Source organism: Choloepus didactylus, chromosome 2, assembly GCF_015220235.1.
Source record: "Choloepus didactylus isolate mChoDid1 chromosome 2, mChoDid1.pri, whole genome shotgun sequence".
Lineage (NCBI taxonomy): Eukaryota > Metazoa > Chordata > Mammalia > Pilosa > Megalonychidae > Choloepus > Choloepus didactylus.
In genome coordinates this window covers 210,431,707-210,453,610 of record NC_051308.1, presented here as the reverse complement: position 1 = coordinate 210,453,610, position 21,904 = coordinate 210,431,707, and the positions used below count along the sequence as shown (strand labels likewise).

General features: G+C 39.3%; 1 protein-coding gene across 24 annotated transcripts in view; it reads left to right on the top strand.

Annotated features, from left to right (window-relative positions):
- MACF1 (microtubule actin crosslinking factor 1) overlaps nucleotides 1-21,904 on the top strand; it is a 356,335-nt gene that overhangs the window by 220,733 nt on the left and 113,698 nt on the right. For 18 of the 24 annotated variants that reach the window (XM_037827638.1, XM_037827637.1, XM_037827645.1 and 15 more), the window contains exons 36-45: nucleotides 1,935-7,364; nucleotides 7,967-8,116; nucleotides 10,510-10,725; nucleotides 10,815-10,964; nucleotides 12,929-13,162; nucleotides 15,342-15,491; nucleotides 16,164-16,397; nucleotides 17,533-17,757; nucleotides 20,148-20,666; nucleotides 21,452-21,628. In XM_037827638.1, the coding sequence (XP_037683566.1) occupies nucleotides 1,935-7,364; nucleotides 7,967-8,116; nucleotides 10,510-10,725; nucleotides 10,815-10,964; nucleotides 12,929-13,162; nucleotides 15,342-15,491; nucleotides 16,164-16,397; nucleotides 17,533-17,757; nucleotides 20,148-20,666; nucleotides 21,452-21,628 (7,485 nt within the window). The remainder of the gene's footprint in view (nucleotides 1-1,934; nucleotides 7,365-7,966; nucleotides 8,117-10,509; nucleotides 10,726-10,814; nucleotides 10,965-12,928; nucleotides 13,163-15,341; nucleotides 15,492-16,163; nucleotides 16,398-17,532; nucleotides 17,758-20,147; nucleotides 20,667-21,451; nucleotides 21,629-21,904) is intronic. The other 6 variants (XM_037827646.1, XM_037827643.1, XM_037827640.1 and 3 more) reach the window with 1 other exon arrangement.

Below are 21,904 nucleotides of genomic sequence, written 5' to 3'. Positions count from 1 at the left end.
TTCAACTTGATCCTCCCTGGATAAATTAAAGAGTTAAATAAAGGTCAAAAAGTAACGCTGACCAAAGAGAAAGATAGAAAAAATAATCTATAGAAGTTGAAGCCAATTGACCAAAAAGAGCTAGAAAATTAGGAGTTAATAAAAATGATGAAGTGATTAATTTTTTAAATTAAATTCAGTTTTATTGAGATATATTCGCATACCATACAATCATCTATGGTGTACAATCAGCTGTTCACAGTACCATCATATAGTTATGCATTCATCACCCCAATCTGTTTTTGAACATTTTCCTTACACCAGAAAGAATCGGAATAAGAATAAAAAAAAAAAAAGTAAAAAAGAACACCCAAATCATCCCCCCCATTCCACCCTATTTTTCATTTGTTTTTTGTCCTCATTTTTCTACTCTTCCATCAATACACTGGATAAAGGGAGTGTGATCCACAAGACTTTCACAGTCACACTGTCATTCCTTGTAAGCTATATTGCTATACAATCGTAGAGTCAAGGCTACTGGGCTGGAGTTTGATAGTTTCAGGTATTTACGTCTAGCTATTCCAATATATTTAAACCTAAAAAATGTTGTCTATATAGTGCATAAGAATGTCCACCAGAGTGATCTCTCGACTCCATTTGAAATCTCTCAGCCACTGAAGCTTTATTTCATTTCATTTCACATCCCCCTTTTGGTCAAGAAGATGTTCTCAATCCCACGATTCCGGGTCCAGATTCGTCCCTGGGAGTCATATCCTGCGTTGCCAGGAAGATTTACACCCCTGAGAGTCAGGTCCCATGAAGGGGAGGGTGGTGAGCAAGTGATTAATTTTTGAATACCATCACTTGGTAGTAAAATTCTTTAGAAGCTGTTTATAGACTTTGCAAGGGTAATTTTGACAATGCATAGGATTCTCATTATTTACTGACCTTAGGACCTAGCTCCTGCATAAGATGTGACTCAATGACTCTACTTGTCTTTCGTGTTCTTTTCCTTCTGAATCTAACAGGGAAGGCAGTATATAGCATAAGATTGAGTCACCAGTTTTGTGGCCTTGGACGAGTTCCCCAACCTCTCTGTGCCTCATTTTTTCATCTGCAAACTAAAGATTAAAATAATTCTTTTCATAGGATTGTTGTAAGGGTTAAATGCCAATGCTCAATAAGTATATTAAATGCTCCTAAGTGGTAGATGTAATTACAATTGTACTATCCATTCTAGTCTGCACCAGAAGAAAAGTTACTTGTAGTTTTAGGGTCAGGGATCCCTAGTCTGCTTTCTCCCTTGACTTTCTGCTTCCAATTCTTAGACTTAACTCAGAGCAGTGCTTTGGGAGAAGCTAGCTTTAACTATGGAGAGTAAGACTGCCCTCATCGTAATAACAGCTGCTTGAGTAGTACACATAGGCCCGTTTTGCTGTGATGCATAACTGTTCTGTGGCTATTGGGCTCCTTTAATCTCTTTTCTAATTCTGTGGACCAGTCTTCCTACACTCATCAGCAGGGAAATGGTACCTCAAGAGTCTTCTGCATGGGTTACAACACTGAGAAGTTGCTATATGGGTTGAATTCTCACTTTTGGGGAACTGGTATGTCTATAAGAAACTTTATGGTGATTTAGTTTCATTTACCTCTCACTTTCACTGCTTGCCACTTTGTAGAACTTTTCACTCAGATATGCTTAATGCTACCATCCTTCAAGTAATCTATAGATTCTGGTCCTGTAAAACTATCTGCAGTTTGGAAAAATTCATTTTTCGCATTAATACTGCCAGGCTTTTAGAGGTTTCCTACATGTTGGGATTTATCCCAGGCTGCATTTTTCTTGTAGTCAGAATGTGATATACTGTAGTTCTTTGAATTACTTCTTTCAACAGCTGTGCTTCTCCCTTGGCTCTGATTCTTTTTTTTTTCCTTTTTTTTTTTTTTTTTTTTAGGGTTGCAGAGCAGTTGCTGGAGTGATTGATCTAGGCACAGTGGAGATATTCCCCATCTTCAAAGCCATGCAAAAGGGCCTCATTGACCAAGACACAGGCCTTGTGCTCCTAGAATCCCAGGTTATCATGTCTGGCCTCATTGCCCCTGATACCAGTGAAAAGCTCTCTTTGGAGGAGGGCATAGCCAGAAACCTCATTAATCCCCAGATGTACCAGCAGCTCCAGGAGCTACAGGATGCCGTATCTTTAATAAGCAGGCTTACTGAGGGTAAAGGCTCTCTTTCTGTGCTGGAAGCAATTGAAAAGAGACTAATCAGCAAGAGAGTTGGACTGAAAATCTTAGAAGCTCACCTGGCAACTGGAGGTTTCTGTCTTTCCCCCAATGAAAACTGTATTAACCTAGAGGAGGCTTTTTGTCAAGGCCTCATCACTCCATGGCTTCATTCAGTATTAGAGTCTCACTTGAGATCATCTAAGAATTTGATAGACCCCAATACAGCTGAGAAAATTGGTTTACTGGATCTGATGCAGAGATGTATTGTCCACCAGGAATCAGGGTTGAAATTGTTACCTGTCAAGCAATTGGCAGGGGGAATGGTGAGCTTGAAATCAGGCAGGAAGGTTAGCATTTTCCGTGCAGTTCAGGAGGGGCTGATAGATAGGCAGGTCACTGTCCGGCTGCTGGAAGCTCAGCTTTTTGCTGGTGGCATAGTAGATCCAAGAACAGGGCACAGACTTACCGTGGAAGAAGCTGTAAGACATAATTTGATTGACCAAGATATGGCCTGTGCTATTCTTATAAGGCAGCTTCAGACAGGAGGCATCATAGACACGGCCACTGGTCATAGGCTGACAATAGATGAAGCAGTGAGTAATGATCTAGTAGCTGCTAAGATCGCCCTTGTGATTCTGGAGTCCCTTTGGTCATTCATGGGATTGCTATGGCCTGAATCTGGAGAGATCCTCCCAATAACAGATGCCCTGGAACAAGGTATTGTATCTACTGAACTAGCTCATAAAATCCTTAGTGGCCGACAGCATATCAAGGCTCTCTTTTTACCAGCAACCACAGAGGTTTGGTCCTGGAAGAAAGCAACAGAGAATGGTATCTTGGATAAAGATCTTGCCAATAACTTAAAATCAATTTGCATACCTGATGTGATGCCCCATACGCAATTAGCACACTCTTCAGAGCAAAGCAAACTGAGCATTAATTCAGGAGCAGCAGCTCTACCGTGCAGCAACGACCAAACTGAGGATATAGCAAGCCAAAAGGAGAAGCTGTTGTGTCAACTGATGACTCACAGCTATATTAATGTGTGGAATGGACAGAGACTGCTCTTGTTAGACAAAGTGCTGATAGAGACACTAACACCAAGAAGTGAATATCAAACAAGTCCTCCAGAAGTGTCTGGATTTGCGTGTAAAAGACTAGAAACTTCTGAGCAATTACAAGAATCAACTAATGTGAGAATCACAGAAACTTCCTGTGATGAGCTGACTGTGAGGCCATTTGAGTTCCAGTTTTCCTCTCAAAGCAAAGAATATCCTGATCAGAAAAATTTTACTGAAGCAAAAGGGAAAAAGAAAAGTGTAGAGAACCCCAGAAAGGACCTGTTTATAGGAGAACAAGAAGTGAGAAATCCAAATGGTAACACTTTGAAGGACATAAATAAAGTACAATCAGAGTTACAAAGGCAGTTGTTAGGTACCGAAAAAGAAGACCAAATAGAAATGTCCATCAGAGAAAATGTTAGCCGTGGGCTCCTCTTTACGGTACCTCCTGAGGAAGCAGAAGGTATGCACTTGGTGGTTGACAAAAATCTTTTTTCTGTTGAAACACCAAAGGAAGAATGGCAGCCTCTCAGAAAGACTTCCTTTACTTGTCAGAAAGAGCAAGCATCTGCACTTGAGATTGAACATATTCCAGGTGAAACTGAAAGAACCCTCATAAAACCTCTAACCAAAGAGTCACAATTTCAGGTAGAAAAAGCTCTAGATTTAGAATCAGAATTAAAGTCTGAAAATGATATTAATATTTATTTTCTGGACAAAAAGAAAGTCTTAAATAAAATGGCTTTGGATAGGGATAATCATAACCAAAGTCAAGAAGGAGAAAACATTGTAGGCAATAGTACGATGATGTTAGAAAAGAGAAATGAGGAAGATAGTGGTAGGGAAACTTCTCTGTCACGCAGTAAACCTTCAAAATTGCTTGAAGAAACTACCTTAAATATATTATCTGCGCAATTACTAGATGGTGGTCTCTATCATAAGCAAACAGGTCAAAAGCTCCTACTAAATGAAGCAATAGCCCAAGGCATTGTGTCCAGCCATACTGCTGTGAAACTTATGGAAAAGTTGAGAATGTTTCGGGGCTTCTTTGACTCTCAGACCTGTGAGTCTTTGACAACTGAAGAAGTCATTGATGAAGGTCTGATGGATGAGAAACTTTTACATAATGTCCTCATGGCAGATAAAGCTATAAGTGGTATCTTAGACCCCAGGACCCACACAATCTGCTCTGTGAACGATGCAGTTGCAGTTGGACTTGTTGACAAGCAAACAGCCACCAGAATTTTAGAAGGACAGGTAGTGACTGGTGGAATTGTTGACCTGAAACGAGGCAAAAAAGTTTCTGTAACTTTGGCCTCAAATCTTGGGTTGGTGGACAGTGCTGACCAGATAGAGCTTATAAATTTGGAGAAGGCTTCCAAAGGCAGAGATGCTGAAAAAACAGTTAGGGAGAGATTAATTGGCTTGCAAATGGAAACAACTGGAATTATGGACCCTGATACCAAAGCCCCTTTAACAGTTGTGCAGTCCATTGACCGAGGTCTTTTGGAGAAAGAGGAGGCCATTCATTTATTGACTAAGCAAGTAATAGATGGAGGTATCATTCACCATGTCTCTGGGATGAGACTTTCTGTTGATAATGCCTTTAAACATGGCTTAATTGATGAAGATTTATCCAAGCAAATCAAAAAAGTTGAAAACTTAAAGCTCCATCAGTTTTTTCATCCTGAAACAAAGGAAACTGTTTCTCTCCCTGAAGCCATAAAATTAGATCTTCTTACACCAGACCTGAAAAAGGAAATCCAAGAAATTCAGGCCTTGACTTGTAGCTTTGTAGATCTCATTTCCAGCCAGAGCTTGACCTTGGCAGAAGCTAAAAAAGAAGGACTGTTAACTAATAAAGCAGTGTTGTCTTCAGGAATGATGCATGGGATTATAGATCCTGAAAATCACAGAATTGTTCCCTATTCAGAATTAGTAAAGAAATGTAAAATTGATATTGAATCTGGACGGAGATATCTGGAAGTGATTCCCTTCTCAGACATCAAAGATGGTGTGAGTGGCAAAGTACTTACACTGTCTCAGGCAACTCAGTTTGGAAAAGTAGACTTTGCATCTACACTGAGGGTTCTGGAAGCTCAGGCAAATACTGGTGGAATCATAGATACTGCTACAGGAAAAAAACTGACATTGGCAGCTGCTTTGGAACAGAAATTGGTGGATGAAAACATGGTCAGAATTATTGCAGCTCATCAGGTGTTAAAAGGAGGAATTGTTGACATATTTAATGATCAGAGGGTGACTTTAAAGGAAGCTGTTGAGAAAAAATTTATCAGCCCTGAACTGGCAACTATGATCCAGGTAGACACTTTCAAGTCTGGTTATCGCAGAGCTCAGATTGAAAAGGAAGATGGAACTGAAGTATGTGGATTAAAGAATGAAATTGTGAGAAAGGAAATTGCTTGTAATCAGGCTATTGAAATGAGTTGTGGTAAACAAGAAACCAAGAGATTATTTCAAGTTGAAAGTCAATCTGCAGAAGAAAACATTGAAGTGAGAGTTTCTGATGGAGAGCAGGCAGAAAAGAGCAGGGATATTTCATTGAAAGAATTGGAGCTCAAAGATCAAGGGAAGATAAGTGCTTCTCCAGATGCTAAAGGATCTGTCAGTATCATAATTCCTTGTAATTTTAACAAATCCTTGGATCAAGTTTCAGTGACACAGCCTCACTCAGAAGTTTGTAATTTTAAAATCAAAGAGGCGGTTTGGAATAACTTGGAAAAAAATACAAATGAAGAGCCGGAAAAAACAGTGATGCAAGTAGAAGTTCTCTCTCATAAGCAGTCTACCTCAGATCTAGATTCTAAGGAAAGAGAAAACCAAAGGGAAATAATTTTGGAAATGCAGGAATCAAATTGTGAAACTTTAGGCAAATTGGTGAGTGAACAGGCTATGCAGAAACCAGTGAATACCAAGGTGAAAAGTAAGAGAGAGATGAGGGCGATGATTGTAGAAGAAAGTGTCAAAACATGCAAGCCTGTAGATCTTTCCAAAGAAGAGTTCAATCAGGAAACTGCCATTAGAGATGAGCATGACTCCAATATAAAGAGTCGACCTGTGGACATAACCATATGTGAAAAAATGAAAGAAACTGATAGAGATCTGGAATTTTCTATTATTTGTAAAGCTGACGACTCTTATTCCCAAATGATACCAGAAGGACTTTCTATAAGAAATCGGGATATTTTAACATTCAACTCTAAACAAGTCAGTGAAGGAGAAGTCAAAAATTTAAGCCTCTATTCAACTTTAAAATCAGAGGGAAGTTTATTTCAAGAAATTACTGGTGGATCTAAGAGTAAACCATTCTTTTCTTTGACCCCAAGTCCTGAAGGATTACACTACCAGGCATCAGTTGGAAAAGCCCAAGATGCAGATGCATCCCAAATTTCCAAAACAGGCAAGTCATTCCGAGGAACCACCAGGCAGACCAACTATTACCAAGATTCTTGTTTTACTTTTAAGACTAAGGAAACCAAAGATATGATTTTCTCATCTAATGACTGTAAAGAAATCTCACACCAAGTAGTACCTTTTGATTCAACAAGACCTCTTAAATTGGAAGAAATTACAGTTTCCAGAGAGGATCCAAAAGAAGTAAGTCATCTGGAATTCTCAGAAAGAAAGGATCTTCATCAGGATAGTGAAAGTGGTCATGAGCATTGTGGAATTCTCAAATCTGAAGTAGTAATAACAACTCAGGAAATAACTGAAGAGAAGTTTCTAGAAATGGCAAATTCTGTAGTTACAGATACAGAAGCAGGGTCCCTTGAAGGTATAGTGACTCAGGAAGGTCCCAGGGTCTTGGTGTCCCTTCCTCCAGAAAAACTAATCCAAGATGTGCCTAGAAAAGAGAGTACAGGGCAACAGGATGTCACCATGAGTCCTGCTATTCCAAAGACCAGTGAAGACAAGACAGTGCCCCTTACATCATGTCCTACAGTGAAGGTGGATGAGAAGACAGCACAGCAAAAGCTTAGAGAGAGCTCTGGCAGTGAACAGACTCCATTCATGACTGCACCAGAAGGAATGGATACTGAAGGTGTAAACCCAGAGCCCTTCAGAGCAACTAAAGTAAGTTTTCCGGTGCTATGTTTACATTTTTAAAATAGATATAATTAGTTTAATGCTAACATTCTTAACTGGATACTTAGTTTACATATGTGAATGACTGTATACATTCATACATTTTAGGGCCGTAATGACTCTTTAAGACATAACTTAGTTTATCATCATCTATTTGTAACACATTGTTAGAAAATTAAGCAATGGTTCTGAGTATCTTTCTTAAATTTGAAAAAGTTTTAAGTTAGAAACAAAGATTGGAGTTAATTTGTAATACTGGGTTGATGCTATCCGAAGTCAGAAAGCTTTTGAAATTGTTTGATGAATTGTTGCTTGTAGATTCATAATTATGAGCTTCCACTCAAAGAAATTAATAAAATCTCTTTTTTCTCTAATGGTTTGAGATAACTTAGACAAAATAACATTTTATTTCACCCAGCCAAATGTGTAGTAAAAATAGCTTCTTTCTATTTTTTCAGTCTAACAAGAAAACCTTGTCTGATTTTTTTTTTTTTTAACATGATGTTTGTTTTATGGCTTACCCTGCCTGCTTTTAAAAGCAGATTTACAGGAGAATGTTAGATCTGAGTGCTTTCTTTTTGGTTCCAAAGAATATATATAACCGGCGACTCTGTCTTGAACATGATGAGAAGCTAGTATCCTACCTGTCTTTATTACGGGACATTGAAATGAGGACCAAACAGATTCAACCTCAGGAGCTAACCCTCGCGGAGCTCCAGGATCTGCTGTGTCAGGCCAAGGTAGGTTCTGAGAACTCCACCAGGTCTACCAACTCCTAGATAACTGGCTCTATCTTCCTTGAAAATCCCAAGATTCAAAAGGACTGCTTGGCCCTCTGTTCCAGATCCTTGTCAGATAATTGTGGCATGGACTAGCTAGGTTTGGATAGAGCAGACAAAATTTATAATGGGCATACTTGAATAGACTTTGGATAGAGGTAGCTATGAATTGAATTACTACCATTTAGAAACTGTTGTAATAATTCAAACAAGAAATGTTGAGACCTTGACTAATGGGTTAAAAATAGTGGGTAGAATGTATTAATCTCTATGGCATCCCCATACTCCATTAAGAAATTAGGAAAAGGTTTTCTATTTTTATTTTTTAATGAAGGCATAAACTCACAAGGAAAAAGATAACAAAAGAGGAGGAAAAAAGCAGTGAAATTTTGGCAGTTAGGTAGCAGATGGATGAGGGGGTAACCAGATTAGCAGACTGGAGAAGACCAGATCCTAAGCTTGCAGTGGAGAAAGCTAAGGAATGTCCCAAATTATGCTGTAGAATCTCCTAAAGGCTCAGAAATTGGTGGTAGTAGAAAGCAGAGGTGAAAATGAGTCTACAAACAGGGATAATTGGTTAAAAGTCTGGTAAAGAAGCAATTAGGCTTTCAAATCTCCCACTTGCTTCATATAGTCTGACAACTGCCCCTGCTCCCTCCAGAGAAGACTAGAGATTTATCCTTTGTGGATAACATGAGATCAGCCACAGTTGGCAACAGGGATTCCATACTGAAATCAATAGGATAAACTGAAAATTCACATACTGAATCTTGAGCTCTAATCTTCTTCCCCCATGATTTGACCAGCACAGGGAAAAGACCTAGAGGATTAGTAGGAGTGATGTCCCAACTGAATAGCCCAACTCCATCATTGTCAGTGAAGACTATAGTAAACAAATCCCACCACTGTATACAGTTACTAGTCAGTTTTTAAAGGCATTACTCTCAAGCATGAACATCCAGAAAGCTTCTAATAGGAAAGCCAGGCTAAAACAAAGAAAGAAAAGAAAAAGGAACTTAAAGGAAATAGAGACTATTCAGGTGTTCAAAAACACTACCATTTAAAAGACCAAAAAAAAAAAAAAAAAAAAGAAAGTTTAAAAACATGCAATGAGAGATCTTGGAAAGAAACCAGGAAAGAGTGGTCTCACTGAAACCAGAGAAAACCGAGGGAAGAGTTAAGTACTGCAGGGAGACTGAGTATGGTGAAGACTAAAAGGGAGATTTAGCCCTTGGAATGTCACTGGTGACTTTGATAACAACAGTTTCAGTGGGGCAGTGGGGATATAAACCAGTTTGTGATGGGCGGAAAGTAAATGGGAGATAGAGACAATTAATGTAGACCATTCTTACCAGAAGCTTGGTATTGTAGGCAAGAAAGGAGATAAGATAGTAGCTAGAGGACATGGACTGAAAGAGGAATTTTTTTTTGTTCAGATGATATAGTCTTATAAACTGTAGACTTATAGAGTAGATTTTTGGGCTAAGGAGAAAGAACCAGAAGCAAAGGAGAACTTGAAGTTGTAGGGAAGAGAAAGTGACAAATGATGGTCCCTGAGAACATAGAAAGGGATAGAATTAAAACAGCCTTGAACAGGAAGAAGAATAGTTCTTTCACTTAAACTGGAGGTTAGAAGAGGCCACAGAATTGGAGTAACAATGAAGACAGAGATTTTAAAGGTTTACAGTTCTAGTGACGTCATGGGTAAGATGATTGAAGGGGAATTGAGGATGATACCCAGAACTACCAAGCTTTTCCACATTTATTTCTTGGTTCTCTGTGTCGATCAAAATGTTATAGACTACTGAGCTGCAAGACTGGTTTTCAGGATATTTTTAGTTCTTTGGTTCTGTTCCCTTGGAATTTGGACTAAAAGAGTCATCCTTTCAATTGACCTATTTTGTAGTTTATGAAGCAGGTCAATTCAGCATAACTTCTTTGGAAAATATATAATGACGCTATTAGAGAGGCAGCAAGTGTTAGTGAAAGAAAACCTAAACTGAGACAGAAAACCTAATCCAAGTCCTGGCTCTACTGCTTACCAGAGCTGGGTGTCCTTGGACTAAAAAAAAAAAATTAAAAAGTTCACATTTTTATGTGCTGAGGCATCTCTTCTGTAAATCCAGAATAATAATTAGTGCTTGCTCTGCCTACCTCATGAATTGGTGATTGTGAGAACCAAATAACTAATCAATGAATATTTATATGTGTGTGTATATATATATATATAAGCACTTTATAATGCTAAAGTCTGTGTAGGTGTGGGATGAGAGAAAAATGTGTTCATAGCTGATTCTCAGATGGCCAAGATTTGCAGTTTTGATTTTGGAAGTAACTCTACTTTAATCCCTCAGGTATTGGACAGGGAGCTAAAGGATCTGTCCACCTTGGTCAATCAGGAATTGCAATGTGTAGATCAAATTATCATAGGACAGCCTCAAGAAGTACCTGCTCAATTGTTGAAGGCTCTAGAGAAAGATGCCAAAAATCTTCAAAAGTCTCTTAGCTCTGTGAATGATACCTGGAGTTCTAGACTACTCTACCTCCAGAATGTTGTGGAAGGAAAACAGGTAAAGTTTCTTGGTTTTATTCACAAAGGCTCACAAAATCTGGGCAGGCTTGGAGATTTTAATAATGTGATTTGCTATTCATTTCTTAGACTAGAGTATTAAATCAGCACACACAACTAAAAGACAGACTTGAAGATCTGGGGGCCTGGATTGCCAATAGCAATCTTATTCTGAACAGCAAGGAATGTAACAGTGAAACGGATGTTGCCAACCTGAATCACTATCTCCAACAGTGTGAGGTAAGCTTTTCACTCATTCTCAAGCATGTTTTATTTGTCCTTTGAGTTTTATCAATTTTATTTTCCTGCTAGACAAAGGAATACCTGTACTTATCTTTCTTAAAAAGTATGATTTTACATTTCAGAAATAAATTTGCTGTGTTTTAGTTTTTTAGTTGTCCCATCCTTGGAATGTCAGTACTTGTGATTATTTCTTCTTTTAGCTATTCTCTGAAAGAGAGAGAAAGAATCTACAGAATGACCTATTATTACCAACATTTGCTCCTAGGATCTGACCCTACTTCCTGTTTTGTCTAAGATCTAATCCTTTCCCCCTTTTCCCAATTTCGAAAGAATTTCTGATCAATGATCTAGGGCATGCCTTGGCAAACTTTCTGTAAAAGGCCAGATATTAAACATTTAGGCTTTGCAGACCATTTACTTTCTGTTACAATCATTCAACTCTGCTATTGTAGCATGAAGGTAGCTATAAGCAGTACATAAATGAATAGGCATGACTGTTCCAATAAAACTTTACTTACAAAAACAGGCAGCAGGCCAGATTTGGTCTGTAGTTTTGGCTATAAGTCAGTGAGAGAAAGGTAGAGACTCTTGAGATACATATGATCCAGAAGTGTTATTCCCCAACATTTTTCCTTTTTTTTTTTGTTCTACTCAAGATAATATCATATATTTCTCTCACCAGTTTATCAGCCCTCTGCTATAGAAGTCCTTCTCTTTAAACTATTTTTAAAGACAGAGCAAAACTGGAGATAACCTCTCCTTCTGTTCCATCCTCTCCTTTTCCCCAGTCTTAAAAGAAGCATACATAAAGGTTTGTCCCATGGTCAGATTCTTTGAATAAAACTTCATCCCTCTGTTTTGGCACCAGTTGACCTGTCTCCTTCCTTCATATCTTTTTACACAGCAGTGATGATATCCAAATACACCTATGCCTTTCTTGTTTGGGGGGAGAGTAACAAACTTTATTATCTAACAAGATATTACAAAGAAGCAAGAGTGAAAATATTCCTATGACATAGTATGATAGATAAATAAAGATACAAAGTATCTCATGCATTGATTCCCTCCCCTAGTTAAGAACTTCTGAATTCTCTTATGGAAGGAGAACAGCAATCTAAGCCTTGTTTTCCTAGTTATAATTTCCCAACCCCATATTTTCACAAATGAAGGAAGCATTGTCTTATGATAAATACCCAAGAAGCCCTCCCTGCCTGCTTTGCAGGATTGTTCTTGGATCTCCTGGGTACTCTCAATTTCAAGGTTATAGAGATGTGGATATCCTAAATGCTTTTACTGCATTAAACATGATATAGTTGATTACTAAATGTTTGTGGAAAATCGCATGCTTTTAATTGACCATCTGAAAATAAATAATTCTAGTGTTTGGACAGTTTTTACTGCTTTAAGGTAATAATATAACAAGTCTACAAGAAAGTCTGACTGTAATCCTTCACAGTTTAAAAATGCATAAGCAGCATTATTTATTCTAAAAATCAATTCTTAGAGAACCACAAATAAATTGTATATTTTCTCAATATTGGCCTACCAATAACTCACTGCTGGACAAATACAAATAAATATTTGAACCTAAGACAATGCAGTTAGATAGCTACATTTTAGACCAGAAATTCATGTTAAACTTTCCAAAACTTTTTTTTATTTACAGATAATTTTAGATTGGCCAGCAGTATAATTTGATAGCATAAATAATTGAAAGTTTATTGCAGTTGGAAATCAGGGTTCAAAAAAGGAAACATTATTGTAATTTATGAGGAGTTTGGAGGAAGCAGAAGTAAGAGATTCTCAGCACTAGTTTGGCTCTAGATATCATTACCGTCAATTATAAAAATTCAGGAAATTAACCCCTCTCCTCAGTTCTTTGATTAGAACCAATAGCTCATGTGTGGATAGAGAAGTAGTTTTGTTTCCTTTTTTTTCCCCCTCCTCTTTTCTTGCCTTAGGATTTGAAAGAACCCATGACTGAAAGGAAGTCTCAGCTGGATGCTCTTGCTTTTGATATTCAGTTCTTTGTCTCGGAGCACACTCAGGACTTGTCCCCTCAGCAGAACCAACAGATGCTGAGGCTTCTGAATGAGCTGCAGAGGTCCTTCCAATACCTTGTTGAACTGACTGCGGCTCAGATGGATGCCTTGCAGGACCGTCTTCAACAAATGGAGCAGGCAGCCTGGGTTAAGGTCAGGCTGAACCAGCAGCTAGGCTCATTTTGTCTTTTGGGATATTCTCTGTCTTTGGATTTTCTGGCTAGACTCTGTCTATCATGATACTGGGAGCCTGAGTTTACCAATTTTGAAGTTTCATGTCATTCAGTCCAGTACGGTTCTGGTCCAGGAGGCAGCTGTTCTGGCTATTTCTCTTGCCATGTTTTGGTTGTGTGTGGGCATATGAGAGAGTGTGTGTATGTTTACATGCGTATGCATGTGCAAGTGTTTTCTTTTTAGTGAGATTCTACTTTCTCTGTTTTTCATTTTCCCTGCTTCCAAATGACAATCATTTACCTAGCCCTTCTCCTATTTTCTCCCTCAGCATGCTTTGGAGGGTTGTTAGGAACATTTAGATACCCTGAGCTCTTGAAAAGAATGGTTCTGAAATCAGTTTTAGTCTGGGGTTTTCAGATGATTTACTATCAGATTCCTTGACAACTTTCAAACAGCTGACAAGGAAATTTTTATCAGAATCATGTTAATATTTTAGCACCTTTTAACAATTATTATTATTTTTTAGCACCTTTCTTCACACTGTACTGCCCAGTGCTTATTCAATCATGGAAAACTGTGTAGAAGCAGGGGTGATATATTTAGAAAAATATCTAATCCCACCCTCTTCCATCACAACTCTCTTCCTGCAGAACTCAACATAATTACATTAATAATAACACTATAACTTTAGAATTCCAAGAATTAAGTTTATGTCATTTCTGTTGGTTAAAAAATAAGTTGGCATTTAACAAAATGTTATAAAATTACCATTTTTACCAGCAAATCTGTCTTAGATGCTCCTTTATTAAATATTACTCCATGTAGAATTGAGGCTTAAAGGAATTAGGTTAGTCAATGCCATACATCTCATTATGGCTTAATTGTGTCAATTATGATGAAACAGAATTAAAATACTAAATGCTTAGGTTACCATCCAAATTTGAAAATTTGCAATGCCTTCACTTAGGAATTTATTTAGCAGGAGTTTTTATAGCCTGTGGATAATTAATGAATAGCATTGGTCTGAGCCACACAAAGACACAGCCCAGATCCAGGGTGGGCCACCCATCTGCAGCAGGTGATAGAACCTTGTGTGAATATTCTCCTTGAGCATGTAATTAATTTCACAATATTTATTAACTGTGTTAATGTCAGAAATACTCTGCTTCTCTCTATATTTGCCCTGACTGTGTGTGTATGTCTGTGTGTTAACTTGTTTGCTTTGCTTTTTTCAGATTCAGTCTGCACCCATCCTAACCCATGAAGATCCTGTTTTACAGCTGAAGAGCTCTTAGGAGTTCTCTTCCTGAGTCCTTCTATTTGTCCTAAAGGGGGGAGAGAGGGCTAATTTGGGCACCTGTTTGTAAGTGCAGGTGACTAAAATACCATCAGAAGGTAGAAACTGGTGGAAAATGGTTTTAGAAGGATGGTCAGGAGAACACATCATGCTCAATTGCTCAGTCAGGTGCTTCAGTGTCATGCAACTGAGATGAGATCTGGAGAAAGGATCAGGCACAGAAACATCTTCTTTCCCTCCCCTTGGACCTGTTCACAGGCAGTTTCCTTTTTCTCAAAATAGCCAACTCCAGCCCCTCATGCCTGGCATGTAATCATTCTATTTAATGGGTCTCTGCATTTGTGAGACCTTTGATTTATAAAGTCAGCTCAATTATTAAGAAGATAAATTAACTTATGAATTATCCAGGTCTTTGAGTCCTTGATTTTTCTTCTTAGTCCAGTCCCAATTTTCCGTATTTTGACTTAATGTGTCACAGATCCTCTGGTTCTAATGGAGGAAGTGATCAGAACTACTAATTAATTATCACCACCATTTTCATCTATGGATTTCAAGCATCTGGGCTCTTTGCTTTCCGTATCCAAGGTTAATAACAGCAATTTGGCAACAGAGCTCCCAAACCAAAACTAGAGGATTCTCTCCTGAAATTACCCTGGTTATCATCCAGACCATAAACCTAGGTCAGCAGACTGTCCATGTGAGGGGAGCTTTCCAAGGATGATTTCTGTGCTTTTTCCTGATTTAGTCTCCCACCAACTTTTCCATTCCTAAGATATAAACTTCCTGTTTTACATTTCAGGGAATTATATTTGTGAAATGAGAATTAGTAATTATCTTTTGACCCCTTTGCATTTTGATTAGACCCTGCAGAAACAACAAAATACCTGTCACCAGAAACTGGAGGATCTTTGTAGCTGGGTAGAACAGGCAGAAAGAACGTTAGTAGGCCACCAGGGCAGAATCACCCAGCAGGATCTGTCTGCCTTGCAGAAAAACCAAAGTAACTTGAAGGTCAGTGTGAATTACTCTGTTTTCATTCCTTCAAGGGATATATATAAAGGTTTATTATGTGCCACTTAAGAGTAAGTGTCACTTAAACTGAGAAGTTAAGGATATGTAAGGGTTCATGCATGAAGGGGTGGGAAGAGGAAGAGAACATACCAGACAAAAGCTTATGTGTTGGCCTTGAGTGGAAATGAGATTGAGCTCAACATATTCAAGGAACTGAAAAAAGCTAGTTTGGCTGGACTGCAAAGAACACGGGGAAGCTTGGAGAAAGATGAGGCTGGAGAGCTGGGTGGGAGCCAGATTATTCTGGGCCGTGTAGACCACAGTAACGATAGAGGCGATCATCAGGAGAGCTTCTATAGGACCAACTAGGCCTTGACTGCTAGAATCATGTTATCTTTTTTTTTTTCATTGAAGAATGATCTCTTTGAGGATAATTCATTGTAAAATTATGTTTATAGATGGCTACCTTGTTGTCGTCATTAACTATTTGCTCAAAAAATTAAATATTTCCAAATTTCTTTGCATTGGTTTGGGTTTAACTCTTAAACAAACTATAGTTCAGGAACATAAATCTGTTGCAAAAATTTCACACTAGCCATTCCATCTTCAGACTGTTGGAGGGCTTAGAAGTACTGAAGTTGAAGGCTCTACCATCTGTTTCTGTGTGTTAAGGATTTACAGGATGACATTCAGAATCATGCCACCTCATTTGCCAGTGTTGTCAAAGACATTGAAGGGTTCCTGGAAGAGAACCAGACCAAGCTGAGTCCCCATGAGTTGGCAGCTCTTCAGGAAAAGCTTCATCAGGCTAAGGAGCAATATGAGGCTCTCCAGGAACAGGCACGGGTGGCCCAGAAGGAGCTGGAAGAAACAGTGACCTCAGTCTTACAGCAGGAGACTGAAAAGGTAACCAGACTGCTATGATACTTGGTATTTTTCCTGAAAGAAAATGTTGGTACCCACACAAGTAAAAGATAGAGGGGAAACTGCCTTACAGACAGCATAGAAATGCTTCAAGAAACATCCAGTCATACAGTCAGGAAAAGTTGGTAGGGAGTACATATCACCAAAACAAAAACAAAAACCTTGCTGTATTTGTATACTCACTACCCTAGTTGGAAAAATGTCTAATTAGACACTTGTGTCTGAGTGAGGAAAAGAGAGACAAAAGAAAATGGCATACTTCTAACATGTATCTAGACTGGTGATTCAAGAGTATTAGGGAAAAACATCTGGGAAGTCTTAGTGACCACAAGCTATCTCCAAGCTTTCACTGTAGTTACAATGGGAATCTTGGAACTGGGATGAGACAAAGAGAAGGTCAAGTCTCAACGGGTCTTCTAAACCCCACTAAGTACTGGCAGATTGAATTGGAATCCTTTGTTTGGCTGTGGGAACTGATGCTAATGAGGGAGGCAGATAATGTGGAAAAGAGGAAATAAGTTACCTGAAGATGAATTCTTAAATAGATAAATATGTCGTCTGTTAATCAACACAGACATAAATAAATAATTTGATGTAACCTATTTAATTAATTAAAATACTTGAAGAGTCAGAAAATAGAATCTGAGAGGCAAGTTTAAGAACATAGTGTTCTGTTTGGCAGAGAAAATGATGAGAGAAACCTGCTTTTCCCTTAGGGAAAAGCAGACAGATAATTGAGTGTGACTGTGCTATTTCTTATCTCACCAAGCCACTGAATCACTTCTGTATACCTACAGGGATTCCATGAAGCCTTGCTGCGATATGGGAACTAAATGATCTCTTAACAAAACCATATCACATCCTGAGATTTGCCATTGTTCTTAATATTAAGCAGTGAAATATAGAAGAAATGTAGAGGTTGTTTTAAGTAATTATTTTTCAACAGATTTTAGAAGATGTGAATTCATTTTTGGCTGTGTAAGACTGTGTATACCCGGTCTTAGAGCTCCTTTTTTTTCTTTAGGATAAAATATTCCCCTCTTTATTTAACCTGTGGTTGTATAGCTGTGGTCTATAGCTAAGACCTTCTCATTTAGACTGTCTATATGGCTTTCAGAGTAAAGCAGTAAAGGAACTGGCAGAGAACAGGAGTAAGATTGATGTGCTCTTGGACTGGGTGACTTCACTGGACTCATCTGGTGGACAGCTGCAGTCCAGCCTTCTAAGAACGGAGCAGATCTCAGGAGCTAGCCTGGGGAAAGAAGCCTTGGACACAAATGATGGGTACATGGGGGTGAACCAAGCCCCAGAGAAACTGGACCAGCAATGTGAGAAAATAAAGGTGAGGATGTTAGCTTGTCCTCACTATGCTGGGGGAATCTCTACTGCTTTGGACAAGTCACCATGACCTCCTTGTCCCTAAGTTTAGCAAGCATTTGTCAGTCCATATCTTCTTTGATACCTCAGCAGCTTTTGACACTGTTGGCCAGTCCTCTGGAAATACTTTCTCTCTTGGTTTCCATGGCAATATTCTACCCTGGTAATCCTTCCTTTCCTCTGACCAGCTTTAGAAATACTGATGTGCTTCAAGGCCCTCTTCTCATCTTTCAAAATGCACTTGCCTTGTGTGGTCTCATCCACTCATAACATTTCATTTGCTATTTTCACTAAGGAATTGCTTGTATATATGTATCTCCAGTGCTGTCCTGAGTCTGTACAGTATATAAAGTTATCTGACTACTTGCAGCTTGGAGCCATGAGCACCTCAAACTGAAAAATGAAGCTACTGTTTCCCCTCTAAGCTCCCCCCAACCCCACATTTTCTTTCCTGTATTCCCACTTAATTGCCTGAATTAGAAATCAACCTAGATTCAACCTAGATTCCTTTCTTTCCCTCACTTTCTCCCATATCTAATCAGTCATCCAATCCCACGTATTCTGCTACTGTTATTTCTTTCAATGCCATCATGGTATAGCCCACTATCAGCTTTCACTTATATTATTTTAGCTGCTCTTACTGATTTCCTTGCCTCTTAGAGTTTACACTCCAGTCCAGTCCCCATACTACCAAGTAGTTTTTCTATAATGCTTTATCCTTGCTTAGAGCCTTTTTAAGCAAATAAAGTCCAAACTCTTTAACATGGTTTACAAGCGCCCTCTCTCCCCACAGGATCTATTCCCACTTACCTGGCCTTATCTCTCACTTTCCCTCACATTTGAGTCTCTAGCTATACTGATCATTTTCAGTTCATTGTACTAGGCTTTCACTCTTATTTGCATACTCCTGGAACATTCTTGCCTCTCTGGGGTAGGAAGTGAGGAAGGGACTCAGCTCTTCGTTATGTTTTGCTTGGCTGAGATCTTCCTCTGGGAAGTCCTTCTTTAACACTCCCCAAATTTAGGTTAAGTATTCCTCCTATATGTTCCTGTTATACTCTCCCTACATTGTAGCATTTCTCACTCTGTATTTTATTTTTGTCTGTATTACCCCCTAGACTTCAGGCTTGAAGACAGAAACCATTTCTTGCTCAGTGTTTATCTCTACTCGTTTACTCATTTTTTCAGCAATTATTGAGTGCCTGCTATATGCCAGGTACTGGAGATAAACCAGTGAACTAACCAGATAAGCCATCTCCTAGGATATTAATTGGTGTATGCAGGCAAATTAAATTGAATGATTTAAAAATTGCATATTTAGCATATTTATAAAACACATGGATCACGTATTTTAGTAGTAACACCTTTGTAGCAAAGAAAATTTGGCTTAGCTGTCATACTTCTGTTGAGCAGCTTGAGTAGGCCATTGCCTTGTTTTGCATTATTAGAATTTTTGATGCTTGCGTGCCACTTCTGCACATGGATGATCCATCACTGTGTGTCCCCCAAAGCCCTGTTAGTCTGACAGCGACACAAAGCAGAGATGGTTCTGCTATCACAGGGAGACTTCTGACATCTCTTACTGGCAGCAGTCAGCCTAACCAAGTAGCATTTCCATCCCAGGAAGGAAACTACCTCGCTCTTGAATGGATGGGTTGAAGGATGGGAGGGGGCCATCTGTATAGACAAAGCTGTAGTACTGTCACCTTCTATCTATTTGCTCACGTTATATTTACCAGCCCAGCTTTCCTGAGATGATGTGGGAAGTTGAGGCTATCAGATTCTTGTCAAAACGGGCTGAAACTACATAATATTTAATGAATTAATTTTCCAAGGTTTTTCCCAGCAGGGACAGTCTCCATGGATATGTGAGTGACATATTTCACAGCAAAGTATTTGCAATTTTTGTCTTGTCATACACATGGCTTTTCCAGCTTACTCTCCTCTTTCATGAATGTGTATAGTTATTATTTGTTTATTTGTACCTTCTTTTAGAGTTAGGATGGTTTAGTGAAGAGTCAGGCTCTGGTCACAGTCCTATTCCTGAACTATTCTGTGTGACCTTAGTGAAGCCATATAACATCTTTTTTATAGTCACTTATCTTCTATGGGCATTATATTATCTATCTACAATTCAGGGTTGTTCCAAGAATCAGACAGACAATACATGTAAAATCACTTTGAAAACTATAAATTCCAGTATCTGTCAGTTCAGCTGGTATTAGCATATTGAGTAATACTTAGAGAGGGGTAGATACTGGTGATTTCTGGCCTAATGAGACCTCTTTCTACCTTTAACTGTAGATATTATTGTGGTTTCCCTACTGATTGCCCTTTGTTTTGGGGGATTGTCAGGCTCGTCACCAAGAATTGCTGTCCCAGCAACAAAATTTTATCCTGGCTACACAGTCAGCTCAGGCTTTCCTGGACCAGCATGGCCACAATCTCACACCCAAGGAACGGCAGATGCTGCAGGAGAAGCTGGGAGAGCTAAAGGAACAGTATGCAACTTCCCTGGCCCAGTCAGAGGCAGAGCTAAAGCAGGTGCAGACACTACGGGATGAGCTGCAGAAATTTCTACAGGATCATAAAGAGTTTGAAAACTGGCTGCAACACTCTGAGAAAGAGCTGGAGAACATGCATAAGGGAGGCAGTAGTCCTGAAGCCCTGCCCTCCCTACTGAAGCGACAAGGGAGTTTCTCAGAGGATGTGATTTCCCACAAAGGAGACTTGAGATTTGTGACTATTTCAGGACAGAAAGTCTTGGACACAGAAGACAGTTTTAAGGAAAGTAGAGAACCATCAGCAACTGGAAACTTAGTAAAGGACAAGTTGAGGGATGCAACAGAAAGATACACTGCTCTCCATTCAAAGGTAAGGGAGAATTCCTGGCAGCATCTGGTCAGATGATCATGGCAGTCCCTAACACAACTGTGGGTGGTTTCTGGGGCTCAGAACAAGAACCATAGGTCACAGTGGGTGAGCTGATTTGTATAATGACCCCAGGCGGAGTGTGTTCATGAGCTCTGCAGAAACGCAAAATGTGTAGGCACATGGGCTAATGCCTGATCCTGACAGTATTGGGGACATGTCTCAAGTCTGTGGTGAAGGTGGAAGTGCTCACCTTCCTGTATCCTAACCTGACGCAGCAGACTTGGGTTCCCATGAGATGTGGCACAGGAAAACCTTAAACCAGTTGCACAGTCTTTAATCCTGGACAGAGCATCTAGGGTAAATCTTTATCTTCATCCCTATCCCAGGAACTCCCTCTAGCACCTAATATTTAGAATCCAGTTGATTCTTCTTAACTATCTTGCGTTTTTTGCCAACATCTCTAACCCCCCAAAAGAGATACTTTTTGTACCTCTCAATGCCTTCCTCTGCATGCAACCTGATTTATATTGTTTTGGTGGCTTGTCATACAGCTCGCTAAATCTTTCCAGGTATGTAGTAAGGTTGGAGTGAACAGCATGGAGCAAGCAATGAGGACCTCACTTGTAAAAGATGGTGGATACTCATCTATTCATGTAACTCCAGCACTACCTTTAAATGTAGTTACAGTAATTCCTCTGTGACCAAGCTTCGGGGTGTGCCCAAGAGGCTGCTGCCTTTGGCCTGACCTTGCTTAGGCCTGCTTTCCTTTCTTTCTCTGATAACAGTGTACACGGCTGGGCTCTCACTTGAATATGCTGCTAGGCCAGTATCAGCAGTTCCAGAGCAGCGCTGACAGCCTGCAGGCCTCGATGCAGGCTTGCAAGGCCAGTGTGGAAAAGCTCCTCTCAGATTCTGTTGCCTCTGACCCTGGTGTCCTGCAACAACAGCTTGCAACAACAAAGGTAAGCAAGGGCACAGGCTATGTTGGGGTGCAAGGCTTTGTATTACATGGCTTAAAGTACTCCAAAGAAAAGCAAACACTTGATTGGATTAATGGCAATGGGTGGAACATCTTGCACAAGATCTGATTCCAAGACACTTAATAATCTAATGTTTGTGGCTGTGGATGAACTAAGAATTATACTTTATGCTGGGGGACAAATGTGACTGTCCACACATCATACACCAGCCTGTATTGGGAGGAATGCCCAAGATCATAGCATAAAATCTGTAAGTAA